General features: G+C 36.7%; 1 protein-coding gene across 3 annotated transcripts in view; it reads left to right on the top strand.

The window, feature by feature from the left end:
* The window catches only part of nrg2a (neuregulin 2a), a 99,892-nt gene that overhangs the window by 55,006 nt on the left and 18,290 nt on the right, over positions 1-26,596 (top strand). For all 3 annotated transcript variants that reach the window (XM_063011620.1, XM_063011619.1, XM_063011621.1), the window contains exons 2-4: positions 3,516-3,678; positions 5,261-5,379; positions 26,108-26,228. In XM_063011620.1, the coding sequence (XP_062867690.1) occupies positions 3,516-3,678; positions 5,261-5,379; positions 26,108-26,228 (403 nt within the window). The remainder of the gene's footprint in view (positions 1-3,515; positions 3,679-5,260; positions 5,380-26,107; positions 26,229-26,596) is intronic.

Raw genomic sequence — 26,596 nt, 5'->3', positions numbered from 1 at the left:
ACAGAGTCTGTTTTCCCCCTAAACATATAGTTTATTGTCAGCTTACTAGAGTGTGCAGAGAAGTTAATACTACCTTTACCAAGATCCTCTTCCACCTTAATCACGACTGAAGAGAGGTGACCTGTCAACGTCTGGTGTGACTGTAGCTAGAACCACTTTTTGGCATTGTGTGTGTGTGTATTGTATAATCTCAAATGTTTGATGTTTATTTGAGAACTTCCAGACACCTTACTGTTTGTCTTTCATGTAATTGCTGCAGACACATTGAAGGGCAACTCTACTCCCAATTTACAATTAATGAGAAAAGCATTAGTATAATCAATCATGATTTTGTTTCCCTTTAGGCACAACCAGAACACTTTTTCCCATAGCTGCATTGAGCAGCATGTTTCTCATCACTGAGTCTTTAAAGGGTTTCAGTTCAGCAGTGAGTGTTTGGGTCTCTGCTAGCTGTAATCCACTAATGAATGTTGAAAAGAATAGAAAGGGAATGCAAATTGAGAGAACTGATATACACATCACTGAGTTTTATATCTTAATTATATCCAAACATCTAATTATATTCAAACATCTAATTTTATCATTTATCAAATTTGACCAACATCCTGTAAATGAGTAACTAAAGCACTAAAGATTTGTTCTGCAGGGGCAAAACATCAATTTTCTTTAAAAAATTCCTTCTCTTGCTTATCTGTATGTTAAGGGCTATTAGGCTCACTGGTGTATTTCCTATATATTAAATCAGCTGGTGGTATTTTCAAATTTTTCGTCATGTTGCAAGAAATTATTTAACCAGTTTATATTCTTCACTGATTCTCAGTAATCATATTAAGAATGTACTGTATGTTATTGTATTGACGGATAATTCTGTATGCGTACATGAAGTTGTTACAACGTTGTTAAAATAAAGAACTTGACTCAATTACAGGCAACATAGCTTAATTCAAAGCCAAGGTATTGAAACTTCTCTGGTGTAAGTACAGTATTGCAAGGACATTTGCCAATGATCATTTTGTAATATTAGATTGTTGTTAGTCTTAAAGTGGCAAGTTAAAATTCAATTTTTTGGCATTAATATGACAAATATTCTTGTGGAGCTTCACATGCTCTCCTGGCACTTAGGTTTCCCTTTAAGTCCGAAAAGCATTTGTCACTTCAAAACTGCCTGAGAATATGAAAGAGTACAAGTTTGAGTACAAGAGAGCATATTCCCACCCTAAATTTGTGATCTAATCATGTTTTAGCAGTTGTTTTATTTTTAAAGTTTAAAGTTTAAATTTTTTGGTACAGAATTGATAGTGTACATTGTTCTCTGCTTTACACAAAGAACAATTTTACCATAGGCAGTTTAGGGCAGACAAGGGAAGGTGAATTATTTACTGTACTCACTGTGTGGAATCAACCCTTAAGTTACACAAGCTAACTAAGCTAAGTTTAGCACCTGAAGATAATAGCAATTCATTCTCAAAGTAGCTGTGACTTGTGTACATATTTATTCATTTTTTTAAAATGCAGTAATAGCAGTAAAATTATTATAAACCCCATATTTGGGAAAGGTGTGGAATTTTGTGAAATGCAATAAAAACAAGAAAAGATGTCCAGTGTTTTTACTGACCAATTAATATTAAATATAAGCAAATTTAGAATTTGATGCCTGCTGCACACTCGAAAAATACTGGGACAAAGGGATGGTTAACACTGTTACACCAGCTTGTCTTTTAATTACACGTTTTAATCATTTTAATGATCCTAATTGTTGTAGTTTTTTAAGTGGATTTTTGCTTGATACAGACTTCAGCTGCTCAACAGTCTGTGGGCACAGTCTAATTCATCTCATCTCTTCATGATGCTGCATACATGTTTGACAGGAGACAGATCAAGCACACACACACACACACACACACACTGTGAATATGAAGCCATGCTGTTGTAGCACGTGTTGAAGGAGGCCTTGCATTGTCTTGCTGAAGTAATCATGGACTTCCCGGGGAAAAAAAAGTCACCTTGATAGGAGCAGGAGTCTCTCTAAAACCTCACGAGGTTTGACACAAAGTGGTGCAAAGTCTGAGCTTTTGTTGGAGCCTCCTTTTATATCATATCATACATCCTCAACTGTTACTAGTTTACCTGCTTATAGTGCAATGTTTCAAAACAATGTAAATTAAATATTTAATGAACTTTTCTCTGAAGTGAATTAACAAATCACAGATTTTCATTTTTATTTCGTTTTACAAATTGTCCTAAATTTTCTAGAAATGGTGTTTGTACCTAAATACCTAAAATCATTGCTAAATACAGTAATGAAAAACGTACTCTTGCCTGCATACCCCTGTGTACTGTGTAAAGTAAATAACAAGCAGGGTGAAGGTAAAAGAGACACACCCTCTTCTCAACACCAAATGTACAGACTGCAAATATTCTTAATGACTATCGAGCCACTTCTTTTATATGATGGTGACGGTCCTCTCAGCCTAGGATACCAATAGAATCATAAATCCATCTATCCTCCAGGCCACCCAAAGAGGATGGAGGTCCCAGCTGAGTCTGGTTCCTCTCAAGGTTTCTTCCTGTAATTTAAGGGAGTTTTTCCTTGCCACTGTCGCCCTTGTCTGCTTAACAGAGGTTTTTGGTCTGTTGGTCCTGGATTCTGTAAAGTTGCTTTGAGACAATGTCTGTTGTAAAAAGCGCTATATAAATAAATTTGACTTGACTTGAAATACTGCATAGATTTGACTTTATAAGTTGTGTGTTGTTCAGAATGCAGTTTAGTCAGAGTTATGTAAACAAGTAATGCAGACAATACATTGATAGACACAGCCAACAAAAGGTGCTGTTTGATACTAACTAGCAACTACATCCATTATTTTCTTTACCTGACTAATGAACACAGGTGAAAAATAGAGAAAAAAACCAAACACATGTTGTGTTTATGTGTTATTCTGTTGCACAGAAGCAAGAAAACTATCAAACTACATTTATGGCTAAAGAAACCGTTGATAAAGAAACAGCTATTTTATACAGTTATTGTAAGTTACAGCAAATAACATTACAGCCAAGATTTGGTCTCAGGCATAAGTGGATGAGAATTGTTATTTGTGATAACACACTGCTTCTAAACTGCTTCTACTTCTAAAATGCTGCATAATGCATTTTTAATAATAATTAAATAATGAAAAATATGAGAAAATAACTAAAATGTCATGTTTGTGATGTATTAAACTTGGCATGATGTTGGTATTGCACAACTATAGAATCCAGATTTTTTCCCTTAATCTCCAGTTATATCATGTGTAGAATTGCATGTTTCCTCTCAACCCTATTCCAGTGTGTGGATTAACTACACTTAAATGCCACTAGGTTTGAATAAGTGATGCCCTGTGATGGACTGGCATCTCATTCATGGTGTTTTCCATCCTCAGTTTTGCCACACAAAATAAATGAGCTACATCACAAAGTGTGTATTTTATGTGTAAGCATGTGTAAAACAACTCTCTCTTCTCTCTCTTTCTCTGTAGGTGCTCCCACAATTAAACCTATGAAGAGCCCAGTAAGCGTGGAAGAGGGAGAAAAGCTAATAATGAAGTGTGAGGCATCAGGTTCCACACCATTAAAATATATGTGGTACAAAGATGGCAACGTTCTGAAAAAGAGCAAAGAAGTCAGGATCAGAGCAAGCAAGTAAGTTTTATTAACGTTAATGTGTGCCTATGTCTGATGGTCTCTAAAGGTTACTTACTTAGGAGTTACAGAGCACAAAGCTGCTGAGCTTCTGTTAAGTACATTTTTAATAATAAATAGTTTTTATGCTAAAATCTCAAAAGAACATTTCTTCAATGTAATTGTTATTAAATATACCAAAATTAATAAGTATTCATTATATGCAAAATGTAAATGCTTCTCATTCTGCCATCCCTACAGAAAGCTGAATAGCAAACTGCAAATAAACTGTTAGCTCATGTTTATCTGAGGTAAATCTGAGTGGGACTGTTGATTAGCATATTCTTGATGTATATACCAGTGTCTAATCTTGTTAAAGTACATTTTACATTTACAGCATTTTGCAGACACTTCCCAGGTGTGACAGTAGTGCTTGAAATAAACATTAAGCATTTTGGCTGTGTCCCAAGTGCACATTATTGTACTCAGTAGTTTGTAAAATTGGTTTACTACCAATCATATAATGACTATGCTGGCACATTTTACAGTAGGTTTGGGACAGGACTTTTTCTTCATTACAACCATTAACTAGATGCTAATACACTAGATCACACTAATATATGTCATATAAATGGAATTGGGAGAAATACACGTTTAAACACTGCTAAAAGTATATTTAGCAGTGTTTAAACATGTATATACAGTATATTATTTCTGTACATGGGTTCTTAAGACATATGGAACTTCTGGTTATTTTACGACACGTTATTTATTTATTTAACTTCCTAAAAATAATTAAGGCAGATTGATCATATTAAAGGAATAAGCCTACCTAAGCCTACAGAAACTGCACCTGTCTTTTCTGGGTACAGTAAGTAAAACTGCTGACAGGTAATTGGGCAGCCAAGACTCACTGATGCCAGAGGACATGAAGACTATGGCGTCTGTTACAGACCAGTCAAAGGACTACTGTGGCTCGAAAGTGTGTATGCAACAGCTTATGTTCTTTTTAAGGAGTTGCACAGAAAAAGGAGTCGTTTTTTTTTATACAGTGACAATAAAGGCATTTGTTTATTGAGTCATTTATTCAAATTGCAGATCACTTTAGTACTTGGATAAATGCATTACAAAACACTGCATCAGACCCTTTTGCGTATGGGGATGACAGGAATATTTATATCTGATCCAGGAGTTGAAATCAACTTGACAGCACTTAATAAATAATAATGAAGTACAAAACCCTACTTCTGTTACCATATGCTATTGATAAACACAGCTGCTCAAGTTTCTAACTGAAATCACAGCCAGCGACAGCTCGCCTTCCTATAAAGTTTTCTACATCATAGAACATTATTTGTCATGTTTGCCACTAAAATCACTGCTGTCTGGACTGGACCCACAGAAAATGACTTATACCATAAAGCTGCACATTATGATCCTTCGGAGCCTGCTTTAGAGAGCTCTGTTTTGGTTCCTTATTGTACTGTTGCTAGGTTTGGACTGACGTCCCATGTTGTTGGGCTCAGGCGATTAGGAGAAGTTCACCTCATGTTTTCCATGTGTCACAATAAACTCCCATGACTCCTTTGTCTCTTTGATGCAGGAGAAACTCCAAGATCCAGATTGCCAAAGCAAGACTAGAGGACTCTGGGAATTATATGTGTGTGGTGGAGAATGAGATTGGAAGTAGGAACACCACAAGCAGCGTTCATGTCCAAAGCAGTGAGTAACAAGCTAAGCTATTGCTTTATTATACTAATTAAACAATGTGGTCCTCTATCAGTGTCAGGGCTGCTTGGTTCCTAAAGCTAATTTGTTTTACTGCAGTCATAGAAACATTGATTATGTGTCTGATAGTATCTGTATTTATGTTTTGGAAGCTTCCTTAAGCAAAATACAGTTTCAGCTTCCTGAGCTATGTTTAGCAATAATTTGTTTAAAGAATTTTCTCTGGTCCCTGTCTGCTGGACAGTAACCAGACTTGGGTCTCCTACAATTTTGTTTACGCCTTAAGGATCTAGTGTTTCTCATTAAATGTCAGCAAAGGGCCAATGCAATCAAAATGACACTCGGTTAAGGGCTAATGGTTTACCTTACATGCTGGATAAATAGAGGCTGTTTCACTGTCTAGGCTACATGCTATTTGTGTGTGTGTGTGTGTGTGTGTGTGTGTGTGTGTGTGTGTTTTAATTGTAACAACTATGAAACCTGAGCATGCTACTGTTGTTAGGTTTTGTATAGGCCATGTAGCTATCTGGTGTCTAGGCTACAACTGAAATTGTTCTAACTAGTAGATAGTAAGTTGCACAGTGGCACAGTAAAAAGTGATGGTTTCACACAGCTTCAGAGACCATGTGATCTATTGTTACTCTCTGTATCCTACAATTTCCACCATCCCAAACTTACCAGTAGGTTAATACACTAAAGTGGGAGTAGATGTGAATGAGTGATTATGTGCTTTATGATAAACCGGTGCCCTGTCCAGGGCATAATCACATTGCTGGTCTCAGAATTCCATATATCTTATATACACTGCTTCATTTAACTTCCAAACAGGAACTTTCACACACTTTTAACTAAGAAAATCTGTTGCAAACAAACAGCTTGGTAATCTTTTTACCTTAATTGTCAACCTCATAATTTATCTCTGGAATTTACTATTCTGACACCTTCAAATTTCTTATATTAACATATAAGTGCAGCTTGAAATGCTTAGCTCCAGTCCTGAATTTTTCTTGAGTTTTTGTGGTTTCGCCTGTGAGAAGCGGGTTTCCACAATGTTTTCAAACACTTAAACATTCTATGGATCAGGAAGTCTCACCATAGAGTCGCTCTTCTATGCTAACTTAGCCGGATGCTGAAACGTCGCCTCTGGCAACCGAGTACAAATGAGTAATTTTTGAGACAATGTGCCAACCTAGCTTTCAGTCAAGAGTTTGCACCTGTGCTGTCAGTATTCATGAGTCTCTTAGTCTCTTTATGTTTTTGCCGACTTGTCATACAAAGCAAAATAGTTTGCCTTATTTGAGTATTTTTAAGGTTTTTGCTTGGATAAATTTATTGGATTAGCTTGGATGACAATGTGATCCATTGAGTTTGGTCAAGCAGATGATTGAACCAAACTAAACCCCTATTTGAAATTTAGCCTGGTCCAAAAGCTTTGTATTGTAGTCAGTTACTGGTTGTGTGTTGTCTGACTCTGAGCACTCGAATCACTTTTCGCCGGATGATTTAGAGTCTGTCTCTACCTTTTCTAAAGCCTAATTTATTCACCTGATGGCTTGATCCCAACCCAATCTCCTTTATCAATAATCCTTTATTGTGTCCTGCCCTATCATTGTCAGCTAAATAATAAACCCCTTATATGTGGTCGAGGCTTTTAAAACAGGTCACAGTACTTCTTAATAAACCAGGTCCTTTTCAATTCACTGTAAATCCATTTCTAATGCCTCTGTTCTATTAAAACTAAAAGACAGAATAGTAGACACTGAACTACAAACTGAACTTGACCCTGCTTGTCTTTTCAGTATGGGTTCCCCCCAAAAAAACAAAAAAAAACAAAAAAAAAACTGAGACTGCTCTCTTGTAAGTCTCACTGTTGACCCTTTTTGTTGATTCTTGTGTCTTGGTCAAATCTTAATCTTCTGTCAGACCTTATTCTTAAGCTGCGTCCGAAATCGCATACTTCCAGTATGTGAGAGTGGTTAGTATGTCCAAATATGTAGTATGTAATATGTAAGTATGCAAAAAGTACCCGGATGACCTACTGCCTGGGCAGCCATTTTTGAGTATGCAAACGATGCAAACTTACGGTCCGATGATCCATCCCATAATTCAACTGGAGCTGCAAAGGCGTTCGTAGCGAAGAACAGTAAACATGTTATGATTTAGTACAACCCTGAATAACGTTATGAGTAGCTTTGTGGAGAATGACAGAATAAATTTTGTCTACTTTTAAAATTGTGGCAATGAGACGTCATGCATCATGTGATGTTGGTAAGATGGCGGACGTAGTATGTACTAGGTTGCGTGCATACTGCACACTTGCGTACTGAAAGAGCATACTGCTTTACCAGCCGAACAGTGCCAACTGCCACGAATCTAGTACATACTGTTTCAGACGCAGCCTTAGTCTTTGATCAGTATACGTTTCATCACAGAGCTGCCTCTCTTATCCTTGATTTGAAGTTATGCATGAATTCCATTGTAAATAAAAATCCTAATAAAACTAATTTTACATGTTGCTCTTAAACCCACTGTTTAAAAGACTTTCGACTGACTACATTTTGGATTGATGTTACAGTGTCTCTGTTACACCAGCTTTTAATGTTTGATGTAATAAATTACACTGCACTTTTATTTGACTTCTACTGACTAAATTTACCTTTCTTTTGTCCTATAAAATTGCCTCACTTTTACATTCACCTATGCTGAGAAAGACCTTGGTCAGAATTCCTACCCTCACTGAAAGTAGAATTGGACCCTTACACACACAAAGTGCTTAGTGTGGCTTATATTAATCACAGTATAACTGGCTGCTTGTGTTTACATTATTTAAGTACAAACTACTTTTTAATTGCTCCTTCCCTGACTGATGTAGCCTTCTGTCCTGCTTTGTTTCAAGCCTAAAACAAAACTGTTCCTTTTCTCCCAACACTATCAGCTCTCTTTCTCAAATGTTTTACTTTCTAAACTGTAAGGCGATTTTGATTGTGTGAAAACTGCTACATAGATAGCAGTGCTCTGTTGCTTTTGCTCACTCCCTCCGTACAGGAGCTGTTTCAGCAAGACCGAGCTTATTCCTCTTTGAAAAACAGCTTAGCTGCCACAGTGATTTGGATGAAGTGTTCTATTCGGCACACCAACTGACGATTTATTTCCTCAAGGGTGTATTAAGGTTGTATTAAGGTTGTGTTATTAAGCTCTGCCAAGTTGTGAGGCCTTTGCTTCCTTTGTATATGCCACACACAACAGTTCGTATGCTGCATCAGGGAATTAGTATGTCTGGAAAAGTCTGAATATTCTTTTAATTATAATACGCCTATTCATTAGTGCTTTTATTTTTTATTGCAGACCTTTTATCTAAAGCAGTTTGTTTCTTACCCTCTTTTTTTTAAGTTATCTTAATTTTTCCTATTGCACTTGCCACACATGCACTACACCCATATTGGTGGACAGTCGCAGCTTAGAACAGCCTCTTTCAACATGCATAAAGCCTCTGTCCAGAGGTGGATTCCTACAGAAAGCTTTAACACATATAGAGGATCACAATATGTCCTTTTTTTATTTTTCCTCCACTATCCCATCAACCAGGCTATTGGAGTTGTTGTTGTTGTGCTTTAAACATAGCCAACTGAATCTGTTAAGTGTTCGATCAGGCAGGGGTCGCTTGTTAATTATCATGCTACTTCAGTAGTTATCGTAGTTTGCTCATTTGTTAACGTTTTGATAGTAGGAATGTTACTCCAGCTGGTGTGGTATTTTATTTGTTATTTTTAATTGTGATTTTTAATTGAGTTTTGGCAACCATATTGGGCAAATGTTTCTCACTTGGTATTGGCAACTGACTGAGCTTGTGTTTTTCATATGTAACCACATTAAACAAAGCACAGGCCAAATACTTTTTGGAAGACAATGCGCCATTTAGAAATTGTTCATTTTTTACTAAATTACAGCATATCAGAGCAATAGATTATCAGTGCTGCCCAGGTACATTCCAAGTTCTCAAACAGGTGTACTGCCACTGCAGCCTTTGCTACGTTTCCCTTTTGTGGTGGGAAAATCTTGTTTAATATGTTTCTTAAAGAGTAACAGACTGACCAGCTTAGAAATAACACCACCCATTGGGCCTGTGTTCCTACTAGAGGTTTTTGTAACCATGCTATTTTTGTTACAGCTTCATAACTTCAAGTTCTACTTTCATTTGTCTGACAGTAAAGCAATGCTTGTAACAGTAAGGGAAGCATGGGTCATGTAGGGATTTTACAGCTAGTATTTGGCAAGCCTAACAAGAAGATAGCAAGCACTTCTCTGATTAAATAGCTCAGCCGTGTCTTAATTACAAAATAATTCATTTATGCTTTTTCTTTTTTCTTTGTTAAATGGTACAATCTTTGCTTTCTGCAACTTTTTCATTATTATGGCAAACCAACGTATAATACCTTACTGTAGGGATAAGGCATTCACACTTGTACCATTCTCTTAGTTATGACGCATGTACACTAGGCCTCAGGATCTGTCTGAATGCATCTGCATTCATTATAATCCTCCACTGATTTGTTTCATTTGTTACTGCAAGTCATATAGTAGACAGCTGGATAGTTGGCCTTGCTGAGATCTGTAATGTTGGAGAGGGTTGAAGGGCATGGTTTAACCACAACAAAGGCAGCAAATCCAAATAAACCTGATGGTGTGTGTCTGTATATTTATACAAGTATATATTATGTTGTTACTCATATATGTTACTCAGTGTGTCCACATATTTATGTAGGTCTTCTAACACATCTGTAATTGGATAGTTGGCAGCTTATCCACGCTAGGGTTATCCCAGGTATCTCATACCCAAGAGAGTAAGCAGTAATTTCTCAGATCCTGCCGCAGGAAGGCACTCTTTGTGTGTGCATTTGCGTGAGAACAGCTGTGCATCTGTGTGTGTATTTGTACTTAAGTTATTAAAGCCCAGAGTTCTACCATGGTTACAGTGGGTAGTAGAGGAAGATACAAGGCTGAGCCTCCAGGCCCCAGGGAGAAAAGCCACACCCACATCACCTCTTACATATACTGAACCTCCAGCAGATACTCAAATGCTCCCCAGCCTTGGGTGACAATAGATTAATACAAAATTCCAGGAAATAGCTTATACTGACAGTGTTTCATAAAGCTGATAAAATGTTTTTACACTAGGACATGATGGGGGTTCTGGAGATGAAGAACAATTTCATTCACATCACTGTGCTGTTCTGCCACAGCGGGGCGAGAGCGGCCTTAATTTATTCCGCACGCTGACTCAGTTGATTTCCATCCTAAGGTCATCAGTGAAATGGCTACTGCTGTGAAAGGCTGCAGTGCTGAGAGGCTACTGCTGCAGCGTGGAGCCGCAGTGCTATCTGTGTATGTGTACCTGCCTGAGAGAGAGAGGGACAAATAAAAGGCAAGAAAGGGAAAGATAAACTGAAGGAAATCCAGCTGATTTGATTATATAATTGCCTTTTACACATTTTGTAATAATTTATAATAGATTGCTGGTGTGTGTCCAAGGAGTTTCAATCTGATTAGCTATTTTAGAAAGCAACTAACCAGACAGGGGTACTGGTTAAAACGTAATTACTTAGAAGGCTAAACTACCCACATTGGGATCATAGTAAAGCGAGTCCCAGCCTTTAGTAAACAGAATCAATCACTGGAAATTTGTAACACACCAGTCTATTATATTCTTACACTGTAAATAAGAGTTAAATGCTAGAATTGCTGAACTCCTGAGTAGCTAGTTAGCATTTAAACTAAAACCTAGCCAGCAATCCTTACTGATTTACACTGGCTACTTTGTGCATTTTGCAAACTGTAGGAAGCTATTTGGGATTCAGCCAAACTGGGAAAACTACTGTAAACTTTTACATACATAATAGCTGAAAAAACTTCAAAAGCCTGGCACTGTATGACTGGACATCCTCTTGGACCCTCGAGCATCTAATTTGCAGGGTGCTTTATCATCTAGGTAATGATAAAGTAGTCTCAGTTTAACTAGCTCCAGCTTAAAAAGCGTCTGATAGTTATTGCCTCAGGCATCTGGATCTTGCAGTGACAATGGAATTGGTCAGCCATGCCAAACAAAGTTCTGTGATTGGTTGTTTGCTGTGATGGTCAAATTGCTGGCAAATAGATAGTTCTGTGCCACATACTGTCTTGCAAAAAATGTAAAACTAACGTTTAGGTACTGCACTGAGACCCTCTTAATGTCACAGCATCTTATGTAATGCCTTAGTTTAATAGTGCTTTATTTTATTAAATGATGGTAGCTCTGAATTAACTACCAAGCTGGACAGCAATTTATCTTTACTTCAATTACAAGCCTCCTATCTATGTTTATTAACTTTTTTGTGTGAAACTAATAGCTACAGGCAGGGCAAAAGGATAATATGGTGATATATTATAATCTGGAATATAAATAGAAATCTCTTGTGTAAGCACTGTGAAGTGATTCTTGGGTGATTTTGACCACAGGAAAAGTATTTATGACATGGCGACGCAGACCTGTTTGACCATGGCAGATCACATTCCCATGTTCACTCGACTGGCTTAAAGTATGCATATAGCCAACTGTTTAGTTTAATTTTTGTCAGTGTCTGCACTGTTTAAACAGACCGTATCTAAACCCTGTATTACAGTGGTTCTTAAAGTGGGGTCCGTGACATGGTGTTTGGTTTGCAATAAGCCAATAGGAACATGATATGTGATACTGTGTGGTCCACACATCACTTTCTAATGCCTGAAAGTGAAGTCATGTGTCATTTTAAAAAATCCAGAATAGCAAACAGAGAACTAAAACTGCCAAATTGTAAGAATGTGGATTCTTTTTGTCATAAATGCTTTTGATATATAATGGACCACTGTAGTAAGCATGCAATGAGTTGCCCCTCTGTTTCTTACTAATGCTTTAAATGTAGAAAAATGAGTGGTCACTACAAATTTTTTGACATAACCCACTGATGTTTTAGTTAATATAGATATGCTCATATGACCATCCACTTCAATTAAAAGGATTTAATATTAACATACACTGTCATTGATGATGTATAATAAAATTGTGATAATAGCTTCCTCTTGTGGATAAACTTCCACCTGCTAAACATCCTGATCTAGAAGGAAACATAAACCATAGACATAATTATGCACATTCGGCTAATGTCCTTAACATTTCAATATTTGTTTTCATTAAATTGATCTGTAAGTTTTTTTGAAGAGCACACGAAGGGGTCTTCATTCATTCTATGCTTTATAAAATATATAGATAAAATATAAAGAGAAACAGATTACAGTTGATGAAGGACCATAGAGCTGCTGTTTAAGAAGCAGGTTATGCTGCCAGTTTAACAATGTGCATTGTGGAAGTGTCAAAAAAGTGGATTGTTTCTGCTGTCAGTGGAGAGTATATGGTTATGATGCACTATATTTATTAAAAGGGTTAAAAGTACTAAAACAAAATTCTAACTTTATTGATTACTACATGAGTGTAACTGCACAATATAAGTATGTTAAGCTCCTTTTTTTTTTTTAAAACAATCAACTCAAAAAGGCTTTTGTTCTCTTATAAGTACTGTTTTCTGATTTGGAAGTAGATGTTTTCTAACAATGTAGGCATGTACAGAATTTGGTAAAGAATTTGTTCAGTTGTTGTTTTATATATATATACTGTATATATATATACTTGGTAGTTTTGAAAGTAGAATAAAACTTTTTCTGCAAGACTGTTTAAGTAGCTACAGAAAGTTAGACTGCAATAACAACGCCTAATTATTACCCCTTATTTATGCTCTAAATGTATATTTTTTATGTTGCATTGATTAAAGCTGCACTGCTGCTTGAATAATAAATTACAGTTAAATTAAATTTTAAGGTGATGCAAATACAACCAGTTCTAGGAAATGTAGTTAAGCTTGTGTAGTTAATGCAGTTATGTCTTGTTCAGCCTCTCTCTAACATTCTAAAGCTGTCTCTCCAACTTTTAATCATCCATCCATCCATTTATCCAACAAAATTTTGCAAACTCTTTAGTGTGGGAGCATGGGGTTTATGACACTGTATATGCTAATCACTGACTAGTGTTAGTCTGTGCCACCTTTTTTGCCTGGCCAGTACAGCAATTTCTGGTTTAGACAGTATGTTTTCTGAACTGCACAGTCACCCATTCATTTTGGATGGAAGCATAAAACAGACTGTTTCTTATCTTAGGGATCACTACTTGTTTACCATTTAAATGAGTCAGATTAAAAGTAAAACAGATGTTTACCAAAATGTTTTCTCACAAAATGTTTGCAGTAACATATACTGTATGTACCACCGATGTCTGTAAAGTTGCACAAAAACATATCTTGGTAAGTACATGAAACATTTAAGTCAGGCTGGTGTGGGCTTAATACTTGTAAAATAACATGATGTGTATGAAAACATTTTAAGTTGTATAATGTGACAGAGCAGACAGCTCATGTCTGGCTTAACTGCAATAAACTCTTTTGAAATCATTTTGGGTCCAACATCTTGTCTGTAGGGGGCGCTGTCTCATCCAGAGAGACAGTACGAGCGTGACATGAGAGGAATGTGTTGATGGAAAATGCAGCTGGGAGGCTGATTGTTCCAACCTCATCAGTCATGCTGGGGCCCACCAGCAGCAGTCTCTCTCTCTCTCCCTCTCTCTCTCTCTCTCTCTCTCTCACACACACACACACACACACACACACACACACACACACACACACACACACACACACACAGACACTTGCACTCTCGTGAACCAGCCCACAAACGCTCCCACACCTGGCTGTATGAAAGATAATCCATTTCTTCTCAACTTTCCAGGTCTGAACTTTAATTAATATACAGGCTTTTAACCACAGTCACAGAACATGCACCAACGTTCAGACTCATTCATTCATTCTTTCTTTCATTCATTCATTCACTCAGTCATCTTCTGTTCCTCAAGTTTTTTAGTCTGCAACTTACCTTTAATATAATAAAAAAAAAACTTTACATATTAAGGGGCAAAAACTTCTTTTTTAAGTGTCCAAGATCCAGTATTTCAATTTTAGTTGCCAAACGTATTTCAGTTAAAACTCATTTCTTTAGCATTTTACTCAAATGTCTATTTTAGAAAAGAGGATCCAAATAAACCTACAATTTAATACATACTTTAAGTACATTTATGCAAACTGAATCAATTGAAATAAATGAAATATACAATATTGGTGCTCAATTAAGGCACCTCAGTCTGTGCCTTAGCTGCAGATGTCATACTATTTTACATCTAATGCACTGAAGCATTTTCTGTTCAGTGTACCACACATTAAAGTAATGAAACTGTAGAATTATTATGTGGAACTGTATTTGTTTAGCAAGAATTTTAAATCTAGCGACATATTAGCAAAAGCAAGAACTTTCACTGAATAAAAATGTAAAATCAAACACGGAAGATGAAAATGTATTATAAACACTGTCTCAGTTTAATTAACCGATTTAACACCCATTTTAACACAACTAGTTTAGCGTTACTAGTATATTTTGCATGGATGCAAAAGTCACATCAAGCTGCTAATTTGCATTGATGTAGATCAGAAATGTAACAGATCTGGGAATTTAAAATGTCAGATTCTGTGTGATTTTTAATCTTCCCAGTAATAAAAAAAGATAAATCTGTGTTTAAAAAGATTAGATTTGGGTCACCTTTATCTGCAGTATGATTATACTAAAATATTTGTATTAAAAAAAAAAAAAAACATGCTGAAAATTTGCTTAAAATAAATAAATAAATACATAACTAAATAAAAGTAGACGAGTAGATTAAAAAAACATTTTGTGAAGTTTTTGTTATTAATACATACTCATTCAACCACCACACTGGGTCAAAACTGCAACTCAACAGAATTCCAGATCTTTTCCTTTACTCCACCCAAAAAAAAAAATTAATGGCATAGTTAAAAGGTCCCATGTCATGGCTACCTCAAACTGGTTTCACACCAGATATATACTGTATATATATTATTATTTTATTTTTTTTTGCTTGCTGCTTAGAAGAACACTATTCTGAGAAAAAGGTCAGCTTGAACCCAAAATTTGATTAAAAAGAACCTAGAGATGCCAACCATGTCTGGCCCTATGAGGTTGAAAAAATGTATCCATGTTGACCTGCTCTGCATGCCTGCTTTGCACATTCTGTTAAATGTTATTGATTGAAGGTGCTGCTACTATAAACACAGTGAACATCTGTAAACAGAGTGAAATTTGCTAATTTACACTAGCTTAATGGATGTACATACTACAATAATTGACATGTACCCTAATTCAGCATCAACCAGCCAGCTTTACATTAATAGATAAGAATTCAGAAAGGGCCAAACACCTAAATAGGTCTATTTTCAGACTTGTGTTTGTTTAGCTTTTTGTGCTTTTTGTGAGTTTATGTGTGTGTCCATGTGGAAGTGTGTCAGCAAGAGTGTTTCACATTATGAACCTGGAGGTCCTACGTGCTCAGACTATTGGGCGCTTCAAGGTTTGTTTGACCTTTAACCCAGGGGTCAGATTCTTAAAGCTCATTGTCTGGGAGGGTAAGGTGCACTCAGCCTTAATCACATACTAGCCTATATATGCATATCATTCTATCCCTGCTTCCTACTATAAAAGTTAGTTGCCCCAAATGTACCTTTTGTTCCAATTTTCATGAACCCCATACATACTGGTCTATACTTTCTACTTTATGGAATCCATTGTGGGGTGAGTTGTGTTTGTCATCAGGCTGGACATGTGTGTGTTTAACTATGCATGGATAAGTGTAAATGTGTGTTGCGGGAGCCATGGCTGGCCCTGATGGGAAGGACAGCTGTGAGGGGGTAGAGGGTAGTGCACTAGTGGAAGGGTGGGATCAGATGCAGCTCTCCTGAGGCAGCCAGCTAACTGCAGCACCCTGACGCCACCATTTCACGCCCATCACTGATTGAAGGTAGCTTGCCTGTGCATACGTGTGTCTGGGGGGAAAGAGATCTGATGCCAAAGGCATGCTGTCATTCCACACTAGCGTGAGTGCACATGTTGGTTAGAAAACGTAGAAAACAACAGGCCAAGAATCAGCTATTGGATTTGATTTTGGATTGCTTAGCTGACATGGAGCCACTTTTAAGAAGCTTAGGGGTAGGATTTTGATGCCCCAGATGAACCCATCTGTGTCTGTATATCCTTTGTCTGTGTTTCTGGTGTCATTCTGTGAGGGCCAGAGCGTGGCGGTTGTGCCTGGGGTAGGGGCTGGCTCTGCGGCCGAGGCTCCGAGGAGTCTGGGTCTCCAGGGGTACTCTCTGTCCCACTCTGCACATGGGTGTTGGTGCAGACAGTGCTGCAGGAGGCCATGTCATGGCAAAGCTGTGATTTTGTTACCTCCCCTAGTGCTATTGTTGCTGGGCTTGGGCAGCTATTTGCTTCTCCTAAACCGTTCTCTAACTGCCAGTGGGAAACCTGACCTGCTGGACCTTTTTAGAGGTAAGGAAGAGGTAGAGGAGGAAGAAGACCCCAGTAAGGACTCTGCTCCACCTTGGACACATATCACACCTATTACCATCACCAACACTACTCAGGACACATCCTCTATTCAGGGCACTGTTTCTATGCCAACTCTGGCACCGGGCACAACTCCTTTCTCGGAACCTTCTAGCTTTATACCTAGCGGCACCCCACCTCCTTTTGGTAAGTACCGCTTTACTCCTCTGCTCATTTGTCCTGTTGTGCAATAACATGAAATAGCGTCCTTAGATTCCTTCCTGCGACGTCTCTGAAATGATTGTGGGAGGGCAAGACTGGGCATATCAGCTATGCAGAGGAAAGGAAAAAGGCACACTGGTTACTAAAAAAGACAGGACTTAGATCTTTCTGGTGTTTAGAAGCCTAGTGCATCCTTATCTGATAATGGCAGTAGTTTGTAGAGAACCATGTCTCCAAAAAGTTTTTTTTAAGCATTAGTATGTTTTGTTTACAAGACCAGCAAGTGGTTCAGAGAGATAGTATTCTACAATGGCTTTCTGACTGAATTGTAAGTTTAATGCTTTCAGGTTATTAAATACAGTGGAAATAAAAAGTCTACATACCCTAACATGTCAAGTTTTTGTGAAAAAAAGACCAAAATAAAATAATTTCAGATTCTTTTTCATCTTTAATATGATCTATAATCTGTACAATTCAATTGAAAAACAAACTGACATCATTTAATAAAACGTCAGTGACACCTTCCATCAATTAAAGCCACTCTGATTAACCCCATATAAAGTTCAGCTCATCTACAGGATTTTCTTGACATTTGACGAACGTTCTGAAATGATTTATCTTGGTCTCTTTTTTTACATCACAAAGACCTGGCTTTGTAACAGGGCTATGTAGACTTTTTATATCCACTGTATGTCTCCAGGCATTGTGAGTGTCCTTTGAACTCTGTTTTAAGTGTGATTGTACAAGCGCTGTGTTAATGTAAACAGTGTGCTACTGTCAACACTAATTAGTCAGAGGTCAGTTTATTAGCTGGTTAATTTTAGGCAAGTTACTGCATGTCCAAACGCTTGTTTGAATTGTTCTGAGGATTAAATTAAAATAAATCAGGGAATAAAAAGAACAATTGTAAGTGCAGGCCAGGGCCAATTCACTGATGGGATAACCTGGTCATTCAGTGTATTTAGGTCAACTGACCTAATGTGATAAAAGCCCAGTATTATAAACAGTATATTGTATTTTCAAGTTTTATACTCTCTAATATCGAAATACAATATTTCCTCTACAATACTTTAACCTTTTTTTTAATTATTATTTTTGGTTTTAATGTGGAATGCTGTGTTAGCTTAGGTTGGACATAATGAGACCTACCTCTTTTGATTTTTGTCTGGGTTCTTTTGAGACTTGTGGATGAGTTCTCTATGTGCTCTTGAAGAAATGTTAGTATGTTGCTTCATCACTTTCTTTATTTAGAGATAGAGATAAAGATCTAGAGACTTAAATTGGCTCTTTCTAAACATTATAGACCATAAACTTTTCATATTTAAAATACCTTTCTTCTTTGGAATTTGCTGCATGTTAGAACATTTTTGTTTACTTTACATTGCTGGAAAGATTTTCTTTTACTGGTGTTAGACTTGAACAGAGATGACTTTAATCAGTAATCAGGCCTGTGTCTATTCTATTAACCACTTATTTATTATTACATTTTCTTAATTGTTTAAATAAATAATTCAGCTGTTTGGTGTATTTATTTCATTTCCATTAGCTGTTGTATTCTGGTCAGGGTTGTGATGGATCTGGTTCAGCGGGAAACACCAAGCTCAAATCAGAAATACCCTGGACAGGGCACAGTTTGCTACAGCTTGGTGCCCACTGTGAAATATGAGAAGAATGAGAAGGATTTTTTTTTACTTTTATCCCTGGCCACTGAGGTCAGCTACAGTGTCATGGGCTTTTCTTTTGTCCTTGCTAAGTGTGGTACATACAGACACAAAGACTGAGTCAACTTTCCTTCATTTCAATTGGTTGCAAGTGTGATTTCTTTCATTGCCAGCACCTGTGACTTGCATTTACTCATTAAAGTATCACATGAGAACAATAACAGTCCATTTCTGGAGTTCTGTGAGGAATGCTATCCGATATCACTTTTTTCTCGGCTTCTTTTTTCATCGTTTCAATGCGAACAAAAGAAATAAACACATGAATACCAAAGCATTTGTAAGTGCAACAGTTTTCTGGGAGAAGTTAAGGGGTGATGATATTTTGGCTACGACTGTAACTCTTACAAGAAGTGTGGAAATGCTTAATGCTGGTATTTGGATGAGACACTTTTATAATAAGTTTTTTACATTATTTCTGTTTTTTTAAGTGGGCCTATTTCATGTATGTGATGAATTTTCTGGTGATGTTAATAGCGGTGTTATTTTTTTCTACATGCTGTTACACACTATGTGACAGGGCTCAGTGCAAACACAATGTGGCAGTGAGTGCTTATCTTCCCTGTAAGAATAATGATTTAAATTACACATATTGATTAGAACCATCTGTCAACGCTTGACATTTTTTTACAGAGTGAGGTCTGCAAGTGATTTGTATAATAGGGAAAATTACAGTAAATTCTAAGCGGTGTGGTTAAGTGATCCAGGGCTGTTTCTATTCTTGCTTTTGATTTGGATGTCAAAGTGAAATATTATAAATGAAAAAAAATGACAGCTTTTCAATTTATTAGTATTATTTTTGCAATAATTGTTGATGTATATAATTTTTAAGCAGTTATCATCTTTAGAAAAAAAAATGTGGTAGATTAAAAATAAATATTTAGAACTTGGTACATGTTGCATCACTCCCTTTCTTAAAATATATCAGATGTTGATTTTTAGTGGTTTAGGAACTTAATTGTGATTTGTGGTGCTTACCAAGACTTCTAGTTTTCATTTACTCTGGAAGTCTTCTATCATATCACATATTCACTAATCCTTGCAGACTGCACCAGTCTGGAGCCTAATTACTCGGTGCCCTGTGGTCTATATAAACTGCAAACTATTGCTTTAAATCTGATTTTGCGAATAAGATTGACTTTGTGGTAGGCCACATGTGTTCGTTTAGCATCCACAAGTGAGTAAAAGGCTCTGTAAAACAGATAATGAAAACCATACAAAATCAACTCATAAAGTATAAACTGACACACTGGCTTGCTGATTAAAGATCACTGTGTCCTGACTGTAACTAGAGATGTCTGCAGAACGTTTTGCCAACAGTCAATACTGAGCGAGTACAAGGTCAAGCCTGTGGCTCTCGAAAACATAATTTGTCACACATAATTTGTCATTTTCTGCTTTTACTCTTACTCAGAATGCCACGTTTGCTTCTTTCTCAAACTTACATCCGCACCTTAATTGAATACTGAAAAAACTGCACATCCAAATGATCTTTGAAGTGAGGACTTGTTCAGGCCTTAGTGAGTATGTGCATACACAGTCCACATCTCTCAAAGAAAAAATAAAACATTCTAAGCATTAGGGGCCTCTCCTTTCAATTTTACGACTTTCCTAGAACCCTTTGGAGAGCATGGAAAGATAGACATGTTTGTGAAGTTTTCCAGATGGCCTTCTTTGGTCCACCCACCCTACCTCAGGACTTCTCAGCCATAAAAGATTGATCAAATTCACGAGCATTGTTGTTGGCCAAATTGCAGTTTTTAAGATAGAAACAAAGACTGCAGGGTAGGACTAAGAAAGGCCATCTAATGTCTTGTTTTACTCTACTAACAAAGATGATATTACAGCCAGCAATCTGTGTACATAGCTTCATAGAATTTACATTGTACCTTGGTATGAATTAACCACAACCTACATTTTTGGCCAGTTATTTTAAAATGAATTATTAATCAAAATTGTTCCACAACAATTTGCTGAGGGCAAATCAGCTCTTCGTTTAAGCTATTAGACAAAAAGAGCCATCTTTGTCTCAAGCTGAAATACTTTAAATAAATTTAGACTTAACATTCAACCTTAGTAAACAACTCTGATAAGCAATACAATTGCCACTCCATTCATCAAGTTGCATTTTTTTTCTTGGCTCAATAAATAAGGCATTGGAGACTAAGCAGGTTTTTATATAGGGCCAGATTTAGACACATTAAATATTGGTACTGTACTAGCACACATCAGTATTAAAAGCTTTATGGATCAAATTAGTTGTGGAGCTACAAACAAGTAACATTCTGTGAGGGTGTACATCATTTTAATATACTGTACATTAATTCATTCAGGGAGACAACTATAAAAATATTCTATTATACTGTTTAGTGGACACAAACCATGACAGAAAAAAACCATGGCAGGGTAAACTGGTTGCAAATGAACACTTACTGCCAAAGATAAGCAGCACACTACAGGATAGTTGCTAAAGCTTTAAAAGTATAGCCACAAAAATAACCACAGAATTATATAAGCACATCTTCAAATCAGTTTGAGCTTAACATTGTGATGTTTAAAAAGCTGGGCTGCCATTTGGAAACCTTTTATATTAAATTTGTACAGTCAGTGTGTAAAAATGTTTTACCTGTCCTTCCTACTACCAGTCATTCTTTTATGTTTTTCTGTTGCATATTTCTGTCTCTGCATTTATGTACAGCATGCTTACAGACTCAAGATAATAAAAATATTGCATGTACAGAGGAATACTGTAGTTTACGTAGTTACGGAAAATCTCCTTGACTGCGAGTGTGAAAATAATCTCTATAATATTTACTAAACATTACTAAAGCCTGCAATCATATAGCTAAAACACTAGATGTAATATTACTTCTAAACATTTCTAACAGGTAGCATTGTAAGTGGACCAATTATATAAGGGGCATAGTTGAGTAATTTGGCGCGCCTAGTCTCTGTTGCCGCAGGCCCAAAAATGTGCTTGACGGTTCCTGATTGAGCCTTTCATTCAAATGGAATCCAAAACATTTTATTTTGATATGTTGTGTCAGGCAATGTTTAAACCTCAGATGAGGATATACAACATAAACTTCAGCTTAAAAAAACACCTAATTTGCACATTGCACCTCAGTGAAAAACAAATAGTTGCACACAAGTTCTGATCAGTTATTCATCTTGCTCCATAACTCTTATTCTTATCAGTTTCATCTATTTGTAAACCTGTTGAATTAAAGGCCATAACTTGATGTAGCGAGCACAATATCTGAATCCCTGAGCAATAGAGAAAAAAATAATGTAGTCAGATACATGTGGATGGAATTTGAAAAAAGCCAAAGAATGCCTTTATACCACCAGGTCTTGTTTCTAATATTGAGTACAGTGTGGGATACATAATGGTCTGGGCAGCCATCTGGTGAAAATGACAACCAGTTTTGACTGTGACTTGGTGAGTGGTGCTGTAAAGTAGCACTAAAGTAAAGTGTCTTGCACAAGTGTAGTTTCATACCGGGTCCAATATTTGCACATACAGAGAACAGGGTGAGAACACACAGCTTTCAGCAGATCCTTCATGGCAAACAGCCAGCTCTCTGCTCACTTCATGCTAGTTGAGCATTGTTATTATTACACTGCGCCTCCGCTGTTGCTCTGCACGACATGGCATCACACCTCATGCAATAAATAGTAAGAGAATGGTGTACTTAAAAGGCAGTTATTATCTATGACTAACACCCTTATAGTAATTAAGTCTGTTTACTCAAAAACCTTTGAAACCTTTGAATTCCCCATGGGCAGTGTTTACCCCTCATACCAGACCAGGCTCCTAAATATTAACTTGTATTAATGCCAAGTTTTTACAGCTGTTTTTTAATGAAAGTGGCTTGCAGAATAAGCGCTTCAAGTACCTTTTTATTCAGTGCATCCATGCAATACATAGAGTACAACATAATGACTTATACACCCTAGCTAGTATACAAAGAAGCCAGTATTAGTACGTTTTTTTTAGCAATCTTAATACTATTGGGTTTATATCTGTAGTGCTAACTAAAGGTAAACATTATCTTTTGTTTTCAGTTGACTAACCATTTTCAGATGTCTAGATAAAAATTAAAAGGGTTGCGTTAGTAACAACTGTGCCAAGTTAGGTATTCAGACTAAAATTAACTACTATGGTGTCTCCTAACTATGGCTGCATTTAAAAATATTATTCTGTCAGTTATTATTAGGACCTTGTGGTAATAGGGTGTCCAAAGGAAACAGTTTTAGATTCTAACAAAAATGTGAGAATTGAAGATTAGTGTCTGGGGGAGTTTTCGAATATCGCTAAATCAGTTAGATCCATTGAGGGGTTTAAGAACATCAACTGTCTGTTTTAAAGTCTGCCACAACCATCCCAATAGAATTTGGGTAAGGTCTTTAACCAAGCACATCCAAAACCTTAATGTTGGTCCTTTAAAGGCATTTAGGCAGATTTGGTGCAGTGCTTTGGATTATTATGTTGAATAACTCGATTACCACAAATTCTCCTTTAGGACTTTATTGTAGAAAGATAAATTCATAGTTCTGGCAAGTGTTCCTGAGGATCTTGTGGTTACTCAGGTTCTGTGTGCAAAAAGACATTAGGAAGGGACAAATACCTTTTTCACAGCACTGTACACTATCTTTACTGAGAGCATTTTCACACTTGGTGCAAATTTTTGAGTCTGTACCTGAACTGAAACAAACCCCAAACTCTAATTTAGAGGCAGACCAAAGATCGGTATCCAGGAACACACCCAGAATCTGCTTATATCAAACAAACCCTGGGTCTGGAATACAAGTGCAGATGTAAAAACATCTTCAGAGAAAACTGCAAGTAATCATATCAGAAGAAGAATACTTACACATTTTGTTCTGCACTGAATCTCTGAGTGACTTTGCTGTAAGACTTTTGTTGCCTGAGGCTGAGAAAAGTTGCATTTACATTCCTGAATCTTGCTTATTTTTACACATCCATTTGGAATGTGAATCTTTTTGTGTAATAATGAGAGAAGAAAAAAATCACCTGTTGGAAGGGTGTAAGGTGTTTCTTTGAGAATTTACTGTCTGACCAAATTAACCACCAAAATTCTTTTTATTGTTTTGTTCTTGCTGAAAATGTTTCCACTCAGAATCCATGAAAGATTATTGAAAACAAAGAACTGTGTGTGGCACGTATGTGCATGTTTAATAGCGCAGCACTATTGTCAAGCATAAGCAAAGAGCCAGAATTACTTAGAAAGGATTGGTGGTTTCCAAATAGAAAGCACCTTGATAAAAAGAGAGAGTGGGACTGTGTGTATAGGCATGTACATACTTGTTCAATCCATTTAGCAAGTTTTTATCACTGTGTCACATATGTTATACTTTTTGAAGCACAATTTCCTCCTATTTTCACCTTATAAATCTCATTTGGGACACCATGCAGCTGCACGTACACTTGGCTGTTGGAATGGTAGGGGATATGTTCCCGTACAGCTTGTTCTTTTTAAGTAACAGGGGTTTGGAAAAAAAAAATAATAATAATTGCTTAGAGCTGCCATCAGAATTTGCAAACTTGCCCCAACACAATAACTGATAAATGGCAAAGGTATGTGCCAGCAGGAAATGACTTCCACTGTCAGTCGTCACTTCTTTCTTTCTGTGATTCGAAAGTCAATACACATGCAAACATGTGCCCCAGGAGAACTTTCTCTGAATGGAAGCCACAGATAAGGATGGTTTCAACCTTGTACTTGTAACACAATCCATGGGAGAGTATCAAGCATTGTCTCCATCATGCTTTAAACAGGTACTCCCAATTATTTTCTTGACTGTAAGACATTTCACACATTTTACTGTAACTTACGGGCAGCTAGTTGGTTGGTGGTTACAGATTTCCTTTAAAAGCTAATTTTAATAAATTGTGTAATTCAGGTATTTGGTTTGATTGTTTATAAATGTTGACAGTAAAATACTGTTAGTTTTTTTGTTTTATACTGAAAAACAATGCAAGATAAAGTAATGCATTTTGTACCTTAAAAATAAATGAAAAATAATTTATTAATTAAAACCAACTTTGTCCAATGTAAGACAATGCAGTTTTTTTAATTTATGATTTTTTTTCTGACAAAAAAATGGAACTTTGATTGGATTAACCAGACTAACAAGGGGAGATTCATTACCTACAATGCCTCTCAACATGCCTAAATATGACCCTATATAAATACCTGCTTAGTCTCCAATACTAAGATGTTTGACAGTATTTACTGTATAATTATAATTAGGACATCAAATTTGTGCTCATTATTCTACTGTACAAACTTTCACTGTTTGGTTCATTTTTTGAGACTGGGAATATAATTATTTATTTGCAATACACATCAGCATTTTAAAACTGGCTCAACTGTAGTAAAACTAAAATAGCAGCTTCAAGTACATCATCGGTGAACTAAAAATTGTACACAAAGCCGGACACTGCTTGTTTAATATGTAAAGTTGTGTTAGATAAAGAGTGTAAAAAGACAGCGGTGCTGAGTAAAAACCCTAATATATAGAGTAACATCATTTATACAGTAGCAGGTTTTTACACAGCAGTCGCATTGTTTTAAAATATGTTGTTGAAAATTGTTTCATTGGCTTTGTTGCAGTTTAGTAAAATGTATTTTAATTAAAACTATTCCATAAAAAAAATTATCTAATATGATATGACAAAATTTAGATTCTATTTAACAGTCATTTTTAGAAGACTAACACTATGAGTGAAAAATCTCCTCTAAAGCTGTTTGAATATACTGTATAATACACCTTGCTTACTCTTGCTTTTCCTCCCTGCTGGTGTAATACAACAGGTATAAGACATGGCGCCCTTAATGAACTAAGGCATCGAGGGTTCCTGAAATCACTACTATACAGAAATGTTTATCTTCACATGCTGAACATCTTGAGATGGCATCAAGGTGGCAGAGATGGAAAGGAGATTTGTGACAGTGACTAAGAGGTCATTGTTGTAAAGTGAATGGCTGATTTATGACACTGTTTACATGGTGTGCTTAAAGGCATAAGATGGCCATTGTGTGCAAAAACCTGACCCGCATTATGTCTTGAATGTTATCTTTATAAATGATGTCATAAGACGCCTGTTTTAGGTTGCTTTTAGGAAAATGATAGACACTTTTTAGATGAAGCCCTCCGACAAAGCGCTTTTGTCAAGACCTGTCCTTGTTATTGCTCTGTGTCTATATGCTGTTGCAATGCTAATCTGCTCAATGTTTGTCTTTCCTCAGTCACCACAGCGTTACCTTCGGCCTCCGGCCACGCCAGAAAATGCAACGAGACAGAGAAGGGGTACTGTGTGAACAACGGCGAGTGTTACTTCATCCATGGTATAAACCAGCTCTCCTGCAAGTGAGTTTGTCTCCCTTCTACTGTACTACTGTTCATTTATAATCTGAACGGTTCACGTAAAGCACCGCATTCATTTTTCACGTCTCTTCCTTGCCGGATGTCTTTCTTCTCGTTGTATTTTTTGTTGTTTACACATTCACTTGTTGTTTTGATTAAGTAAATGATTTTGGCCAGTCTACCCCTTTTGGTTTATAACATTGGCATCTTTCAGAGGATGTTTAAGAAGTCTTGGTACACAATCTCTTTAGCACAAGCCAAATGCTATCCATCAAATCATTCATCTCATTCTGTTTAGCCAAACCCTGCCACTTTCTCTCGCTCCACATTGTGGGTCCTGAGCAGTCCTCCTCCACACCCCCCTCCCCTCC

Source organism: Trichomycterus rosablanca, chromosome 16, assembly GCF_030014385.1.
Source record: "Trichomycterus rosablanca isolate fTriRos1 chromosome 16, fTriRos1.hap1, whole genome shotgun sequence".
NCBI lineage: Eukaryota > Metazoa > Chordata > Actinopteri > Siluriformes > Trichomycteridae > Trichomycterus > Trichomycterus rosablanca.
This window is presented reverse-complemented; position numbering and strand designations above follow the sequence as displayed.